The sequence below is a fragment of the Haliotis cracherodii genome, unplaced genomic scaffold (assembly GCF_022045235.1).
Source record: "Haliotis cracherodii isolate W230 unplaced genomic scaffold, xgHalCrac1.p SCAF_7, whole genome shotgun sequence".
NCBI lineage: Eukaryota > Metazoa > Mollusca > Gastropoda > Lepetellida > Haliotidae > Haliotis > Haliotis cracherodii.
This window is the reverse complement of record NW_027266330.1, coordinates 17729074-17738307: the sequence shown is the minus strand read 5'-3', so window position 1 is coordinate 17738307 and position 9234 is coordinate 17729074. Positions and strand designations below refer to the sequence as shown.

General features: G+C 40.4%; 1 protein-coding gene across 1 annotated transcript in view; it reads left to right on the top strand.

Moving 5' to 3' along the window:
- Nucleotides 1-319: 319 nt before the first annotated feature.
- The window catches only part of LOC139447104 (uncharacterized), a 30171-nt gene continuing 21256 nt past the window's right edge, over nucleotides 320-9234 (top strand). Inside the window, exons 1-7 of the mRNA XM_071228271.1 lie at nucleotides 320-391; nucleotides 563-683; nucleotides 1137-1917; nucleotides 2039-2169; nucleotides 4104-4183; nucleotides 4312-4375; nucleotides 5856-5911. Of these exons, the coding sequence (XP_071084372.1) occupies nucleotides 320-391; nucleotides 563-683; nucleotides 1137-1917; nucleotides 2039-2169; nucleotides 4104-4183; nucleotides 4312-4375; nucleotides 5856-5911 (1305 nt within the window). The remainder of the gene's footprint in view (nucleotides 392-562; nucleotides 684-1136; nucleotides 1918-2038; nucleotides 2170-4103; nucleotides 4184-4311; nucleotides 4376-5855; nucleotides 5912-9234) is intronic.

Here is a 9234-nt window from a genome sequence, read left to right as displayed (position 1 = left end):
CCGCCTTATTCCTAATATTGCTCAATATAATTCCAAAATGTCGAAGGATTTACTTGATTAGTTGCATTATCATTTGTTTCCATGTTTGTTCGGGTGAATATGTGTGTGACGGGTTCCACCTGTGGGCTAGGATACGTTCACCTTTTCGTGAACACTTCATCACTATTATGGTGATTCATTAAAACATGTTTATGGTGTAATCCTCTTCGTACAATTGGCTCCGCTTTTGTCAGAGATTTCTTGTTATGAAAATGGGTTTATCACTATTATTTATTGACTGCCATAACCATGTTATGCACAGAGCACTGTGTGTAGTTTTATGATGCTTTCAAATTCATGGTTTGTGATTCCAGGACCAAGCCATGTCCTCGTCAAAATGTCGAAGCTGCTGGTATGTATGGCTTCTGTCTCCAAAAGTAAAATTAATGATTATCACTTTTATGATATCAATTGTCATAAACACATATCCTACCACCAGAGTTAAAATCATATCTTATCTAGCTTCAAAATGAATTTTTGAAATGACAATTCTGTATTATGATGTTTTCATTCCATATTCTAGAAACAAATCGCCAAAGAGAAAGAGAATGACTTTACTTTAGCAACAAACGATTTCTTCCGACCTGACTTGAAGCACATTGGAAACAGCATATTTGAGATCAGGAGACACTTCATTTTTGAAGGTAATCAAGCTATGCACTAAGATCAATGGATTTGATGATATTTCTGGTCATTGGACAGCAATTTAACTTGCATATATTGCCAAAGTAATGTTCTAAAAAGGAAGTGATTGGTGACATAAAACTAAAATCTGACACAGCATTGAACTTGCAAAAATGTATACTCCCCTACCTGTGGCATCCGTCACAAACACATGCAAAGTCATGTGAAATATTCACCAAAAACAGCAGCGAACTCTCACCCTTTGAGTTTTATTCATGCCGAAAGAGAAGCTAACTTGATGTGTTGAGAGCCTTGTAACTGGTACCGTTGTTCAAAGTCATAGATGCTCAAGTACAATTCAGTCGACAGATGCACAAAACAGGGAACTCAGTTCTGTTACCACCAGAAAGACTTAAGTTTAGATACAAAATGAGAATACATGTAGTTCCTTTAAATATTTGTATTTTTTTCAGACGACCGAACGGTAACACCACGCAATCTTGATAACTCTTTAGCAAAAGTGAAAGACTGTCTCTTACGACTTGCACAAAATCATGCGTTTGTCTTAGGTTTGGATACCGGAACTGATAAAGAAGTAGACAATAAGAACCATCAAAAGACTGAGCCATGTTTCATGTTCTTATCAGAAACCTTATCAGTTGCTCTGGATTTTAACACATCACCTCGTCCAAATATTGCCGTGTGTGATGTGTTCATCGTCTTCCCTTCTAAGCCAACTGTGGTCCTGTCACTCGTTGATGGTGATGAAGAGTCAAGGGAAGCGTTGGCATACAATACGTCTGTGGCGAGAGGAGTGAGACATAAACTCATCAGATTCATGGATGAAGATGTGAACTCAATACATGGAGTGATCAATACGTCGACTCTCAAGGATAGTGTCGCATTCAAAACTCGCCTGAAAGTTTTGGCTGACGATTCTTCTCATTTTGTTCCAATGCCTTCATTGTTAATGAATCCTAGGAGATATGATAGAGTCCTTACAGCGTTTTGGGCAGGTGTTGCTGAGACAAAGTCAGTGCTAAGAGAAAATGGTGAAGGCGATGACTGTATACGATTCCTCACCAAAGAACAATGTATCATTCTGGTGGAGAACATCAACAGTAAGGATGTCCAGGTCCGGTTTGTGCCAGGTAGCGGGGCAACGACGTTGATGCTGGAGGTGGCCAGGAGACTGAGCAGGCTGGGGGGCACTCTACTGGTGTGTAGGTCACGGGAAGAGAGGGACAGACTCAGGTTTGTAGATATCATAGGGGCTATATTAAAAAATATGAACACGCTATTTACTCGAATGCCTCAGAATACGTTAATCATCTCTGTTTGTTTCTATCAATGACTTAATCGATCATACTTTCAGGTCAGCATATGCATCAGTGGTATCAGTGGACGACCTCAGCAAACTGGATCTGTCCTCATACGTGAACATTGTTGATGAAACAAACAGTGTGACACCGGAAACAAGACGTCACCATTGGCAATTTGCAATTTGTATGTGTCTCAAACATTATTTCTTTGGCTTCCAAAACTCGTACACGTAATATACTGAACAACAAAAGTTCCTGTGACATTGAATAAGATTTAATGCAAAGTTATCTGTTTTACCAAATCTGAAACAATTTCGGTTTGCAACAGATAAAAGACTCCTGTAAGTGGTTTAATGGTTTAATTTGCCATACTAACTGAAAATGCGTGATTTCATAAAAACACATGAACATGCCAAAATGTCAGTTTACAAATCAATAGCGAGTGTGTCCACCTCTGGTTGCGATGCAAGCAACATATCTTCGTCTCATGGAATGAACTGGGCGTCGCACAAAGGCCTGTGGGATATCTGTCCATATCCGATGGAGCATGTTTCGAAGTTCCTGGAGTGTCTGTTGAACACGTGGTTGACGTCGAAGGCGCCTATCCGTCTCATCCCAGTGCTCCATCAGTGAGAGATCAGGGGAGCGAGCTGGCCAGAGGATGACATTCACGTTATTTTGTTGAAGAGAATCCTGAACAAGTCAAGCAATATGAGGTCGGGCGTTGTCGTGTTGAAAGGTAATGCCTGGGCAATGACGACGCAAAAACGGTAGATTAACAGGGCCGATGATCTCGTCGCGGTACCGCTGTCCATTGAGATTTCCCTCTACAACTATCAAACGGGTCCTCTGTCTTTGCTGTAATCCAGCCCCATACCATAACGCTGCCGCCCCCGAACCGGTCTTCTTCCATGACACAATGATGTGACGTAACGTTCACCTCGACGTCGGTACACTCGAATCCGTCCATCGCTGTGGCTGTGGTGAAAACGAGACTCGTCAGTGAATAGAACTTGTTCCCACTGCATGGCCGTCCAGCGTAGACGCTGTCTGCACCGCTGTAGACATGCTTGACGGTGGTTTCCTGTCAAAATGGGACGTCTGGCTGGTCTTCTGGCGACAATCCCTGCACATCTGAGGCGGAGACGTACGGTTGTTCGAATCCAGTTGTCTTGTCGATTATTGGTTACGCGTGGCCTGCCACTCTGGGGATGGTCTCTGACTGCATTCGACTGTTGCCAACGTTGCCATAAACACCAAATGGTGTTTCTGTGGACTTTAAATTGTCTTGCAACACCACGTTTACTCGATCCTGCTTCAAGCATACCAATGCCTCGCAGTCGCTCATTTGCGGACAGGCGTGGCATTTCGTAATGTTGAATAATTGCGTAATGTTGTTATTTTTCTGAGTGGTTGTTGTCAGCACGATGCTAAACAATGCACATGGAATCCCGTTAACGCACATGTTTTTATACCCATTCTTGGGTAGTGAAATGCATGGGGCTAGCATAAAAGTCAACGTTTGCATGGAATGCATGTTTTTCTGTAGCAGTTGCGTTTTAGTGACTTGATTCCATACATGTACTTTAATATTGAAAACCAAACTTTACTTGTTTGAAAAATACACTAAAATATTGGTGTCACAGGAACTTTCGTTGTTGAGTATATATTTTTGGCAATACTGACCCCTGCTTTTATATTATTTTTAGATGACTTGCTTCACTAAACTGGTGTCCTATGGGTGATTGTTTAAGAAGTTATAAATATCTTGGAAACTGTGTACAAATCATTTTTTACCATTTTTTATATTTTTATTTTTGTCACACTGTACTGATGAACAAGCTAATTTCTTGGAAAAAGATAAACTTAGATGCTCTTAAGAACAATTTAGCGCTGTTCGAGGTACGAGTCATCAGAAACATTACCATGAAACAAAGTGTGAGTCATTAAAAGACAAAAAATACATTGCAAAATTTATTGATAAAACACTAGACTAACTGACAATTTGCATCATAATCTAGGAGACATACACGTGTTCTATTACTAATTCCTTTTTATCATGTACTTTTGTTAAAGTTACATACAATGTATGTTTATTATTTTCAAATTTATTTTCAGCGTTTGTACAAGAAGCGGAGCTGATTGCATGGCAAGAACGAGTGGAACAAGAAAAGAATGTTTTTCCTCTTCTACGATCGGTAAGAGTCCAAGTTTGTATGAGAAACAAATAGCAAAACACAATGTTTCAATAACACGCGGTTTGTACAAATATTTGAATTAATTTGCCACCCTTTTATGTTTTGTTTATTTTGTTTCTTTCTTCCAGGTTATGGTAAAGGACAGAACCAACCTTGTCTATCAAGGCGTTAAAATGACTTACCTAAAGAAAGGTAAGCAGACATTATCATCTTTCGACGTTTTCAAGAATATTAAAGACAAACGTGCGTTTCTGAGTAATATCAGTTGGACTTGTTATGTTTCTAATTCTATTCGTCTCTTGGTAATTGCAACAACTGAGTGAAAATATCTTGTTGACGACAGACACTTTTGCTGTGCAGTTTTGATTCTTACACACATGTATCAGTTAAATGTATATGTCCATGTTTTTGAGTGGATTTATCTGTGACTTACATTAAAGTTACCAGTGTTTGTGAGAGTCAGGTTTCAGGAAAGTGGAACAGTATTTCAATGATATTACTCAATGTGTTAAACTGAACTTAAGAAAGAAAACCTAAAGTGACTATCGTCAATAAGTGTTAGTATTGAACCACTAGGCTACATAAAGGTCCCTCCCAGGCCGTAGACTTTGAGCATATTGGTGAAACGACGTACACGGGTAAGACGCTTGAAGGCCAAGAGTCAGGTCGATAAAGGCTAACTCTAGCGCCTTTAGGTGAGTGACCCAAGTCAACAAGAACTATCACTAGAACATGTATCTAACATTTCAGCAAAACTATTTTTGAGAAATAGTTGTTCTGTACTGCAGCTGCAGAAGAATAACCAGTACATAATATCAATGTAATTCTGAAACCTAATACTTCGTGTTCTGTACTGTCAACAGTTCAACCTTTCAACCAGGTTTAACCAAATGCATATTGTAAATAAAACACTTAGACTCTATATACGTTTAGTTACAGTAAGTTATTAAAAACACATCTCCTGATAATTAATTGATTCAGCATTGTGTTTTTGAGAAATCTGCTTACTCAAAGGAAAGCAGTTATTTAATCCTTGGCTTTGAACTCCTATAAGTGTAAATAAATAATCATTTTTGTTGTTTTTAGTAAGCCACATTTTCGGCATAATCAGTGGTTTAATGTTTTTATATTAAAACAACTGAAAGAATTATGAGAAACTACTCAGAAGGGACAGCTAAGCTTCTTAAAAAAACTGTTGTTTTAGTCAAAGAGTGCTTCCCCTTTTTTACTATTAAGATATTCCTGAGCAGAATATTGTAAATCATTTTTAAGTTCTATTAAAGTTTTGTCTCTGGTGATATGGAGTTTGGACCTGCCCATAATCAAGTGAGGGATGGGATAGACTGAATGTAGTTGAATCACGCCACCTTCCCACAATTGCTTCATACGAAATGTAGACGATATGAACTATAATCTAAAGAAGGCTCCACCGACACACCCGAATTAAATCTTAGTAGATAAACAATTAAGCTCATTTAGCTCGATGATTGAAATTGCGCTCGATGATTGTTATGCTGCAAAGATGTAGATAAATTGAAATCTGAATTTACATTTTACAAACCTTTTGTTAACTAGTTTACAAGCAATGTCTAAATGCTTTAAAAACAGTGTAATGTTTTTGTCTGTCAATGCATATTAAATATATAGTATGACGTTTATATTATTGTTTTAGATCCTGAGAAGATCCCTGAAACGAGGGCGGAAAATAAAACTGGAACTTCTATAACGGTAGGTGACATGTTATTGGTTATTATCTTGCTGCCTGTCCACAGTCATTACATAATGTAAAATTTGGTTTAACAGTTTAGTTAGTAAAATATGAATATGTAGTGTCATTGTATACTGCTAGCTATGTTTATTGACATCTATTGTTGATTGTAGTCAGTTACATTTTGTGTGGAAACAAACACAAGAACTGCCATGTTACCACTAGCTTAACACAGTGGGCTACTGTTGGGTACTGCAACAACACACTGGGTTAATGTTGAGTACTGCAACAACACACTTGGTTACTGTTGGATACTGCAGCAACACACTTGGTCACTGTTGGGTGCTGCAAAAACACACTGGGTTACTGTTGGGTACTGTAACAACACACTGGGTAACTGTTGGATACTGCAACAACACACTGGGTGACTGTTAGGTACTGCAAAAACACACTGGTTTACTGTTGGGTACTGCAACAACACACTGGGTTACTATTGGGTACTGCAAAAACACACTGGGCTATTGTTGGGTACTGCAACAACAAACTGGATTACTGTTTGGTACTGCAACAAAACACTGTTGTGTACTGCAATAACACACTGTGTTACTGTTGGATACTGCAATAACACACTAGCTTACTTTTGCACACTACAACAAAACACTTGGTTTATGTTGGGTAGCAAAACAACACACTTGGTCACTGTTGGGTACTGCAACAACACACTGGGTTACTGTTGAGTATTGCAACAACACACTGGGTTACTGTTGGATACTGCAATTACACACTGGTCTAGTGTTGGGTACTACAACAACGCTCTGGATTACTGTTGGGTACTGCAACAACACGTTTTGGCCACTACAACAACATTTTGGATTACTGTAGGGTACTGCAATAACACTCTAGGTTACTTTTGGATACTACAACAACACACTGGGTTAATGTTAGGTAGCCCAACAAAACACTTGGTAACAGTTGGGTACTGCAACAACACACTGGGTTACTGTTGGTTACTGCAACAACACACTGGGTTACTGTTGGGTACTGCAACAACACACTGGGTTACTGTTGAGTACTGCAACAACACACAGGGTTACTGTTGAGTACTGCAACAACACACAGGGTTACTGTTTGGTACTGCAAAAACGCACTGGGTTACTGTTGGATACTGCAACAACACACTGGGTTACTGTTGGATACTGCAACAACACACTGGGCTAATGTTGAGTACTGCAACAACACACTGGGTTACTGTTGGGTGCTGCAACAACACACTGGGTTACTGTTATGTACTGCAACAACACACTGGGTTACTGTTGAGTACTGCAATAACACACAGGGTTTGGTACTGCAAAAACGCACTGGGTTACTGTTGGATACTGCAACAACACACTGGGTTACTGTTGGATACTGCAACAACACACTGGGCTAATGTTGAGTACTGCAACAACACACTGGGTTACTGTTGGGTACTGCAACAACACACTGGGCTACTGTTGAGTACTGCAACAACACACTGGGTTACTGTTGGGTACTGCAACAACACACTGGGTTAATGTTGAGTACTGCAACAACACACTTGGTTACTGTTGGATACTGCAGCAACACACTGGGTTACTGTTGGGTGCTGCAAAAACACACTGGGTTACTGTTGGGTACTGTAACAACACACTGGGTAACTGTTGGGTACTGCAACAACACACTGGGTTAATGTTGAGTACTGCAACAACACACTTGGTTACTGTTGGATACTGCAGCAACACACTGGGTTACTGTTGGGTGCTGCAAAAACACACTGGGTTACTGTTGGGCACTGCAACAACACACTGGGTGACTGTTAGGTACTGCAATAACACACAGGGTTACTGTTGGATACTGCAGCAACAAACTGGATTACTGTTTGGTACTGCAACAAAACACTGTTGTGTACTGCAATAACACACTGTGTTACTGTTGGATACTGCAATAACACACTAGCTTACTTTTGCACACTACAACAAAACACTTGGTTAATGTTGGGTAGCAAAACAACACACTTGGTCACTGTTGGGTACTGCAACAACACACTGGGTTACTGTTGAGTATTGCAACAACACACTGGGTTACTGTTGGATACTGCAATTACACACTGGTCTAGTGTTGGGTACTACAACAACGCTCTGGATTACTGTTGGGTACTGCAACAACACGTTTTTGGCCACTACAACAACACTTTGGATTACTGTAGGGCACTGCAATAACACTCTAGGTTACTTTTGGATACTACAACAACACACTGGGTTAATGTTAGGTTACCCAACAAAACACTTGGTAACAGTTGGGTACTGCAGCAACACACTGGGTTACTGTTGGATACTGAAACAACACACTGGGTTACTGTTGGGTACTGCAACAACACACTGGGTTACTGTTGAGTACTGCAACAACACACAGGGTTACTGTTGAGTACTGCAACAACACACAGGGTAACTGTTTGGTACTGCAAAAACGCACTGGGTTACTGTTGGATACTGCAACAACACACTGGGTTACTGTTGGATACTGCAACAACACACTGGGCTAATGTTGAGTACTGCAACAACACACTGGGTTACTGTTGGGTGCTGCAACAACACACTGGGTTACTGTTGGGTACTGCAACAACACACTGGGTTACTGTTGAGTACTGCAATAACACACAGGGTTACTGTTTGGTACTGCAAAAACGCACTGGGTTACTGTTGGATACTGCAACAACACACTGGGTTACTGTTGGATACTGCAACAACACACTGGGCTAATGTTGAGTACTGCAACAACACACTGGGTTACTGTTGGGTACTGCAACAACACACTGGGCTACTGTTGAGTACTGCAACAACACACTAGGCTACTGTTGGATACTGCAACAACACACTGGGTTACTGTTCGATACTGCAACAAAACACTGGGCTACTGTTGGGTACTGCAACAACACACTATGTTACTTTTGTGTACTGAAACAACACCCAGTGTTACTGTTGGGTACTGCAAAAACGCACTGTTGGCTACTGCAACAACACACTGGGTTACTGTAGGGTAATGCAACGACACACGGGGTTACTGTTGGGTACTTCAACACCACACAGTTGGGTACTGCAATAACACACTTCGTTAGTGTTGGGAACTGCAACAACACACTGGGCTATTGTTGGGTACTCAAACAACAAACTGGATTACTGTTTGGTAAGGCAACAAAACACTGTTGGGTACTGCAATAACACACTGGTTTACTGTTTGTTACTGCAACAACACACTGTTGGTTACTGCAATGACACACTTGGTTACTGTTGGGTAATCCATCAACACACTGGGTTACAGTTCAGTA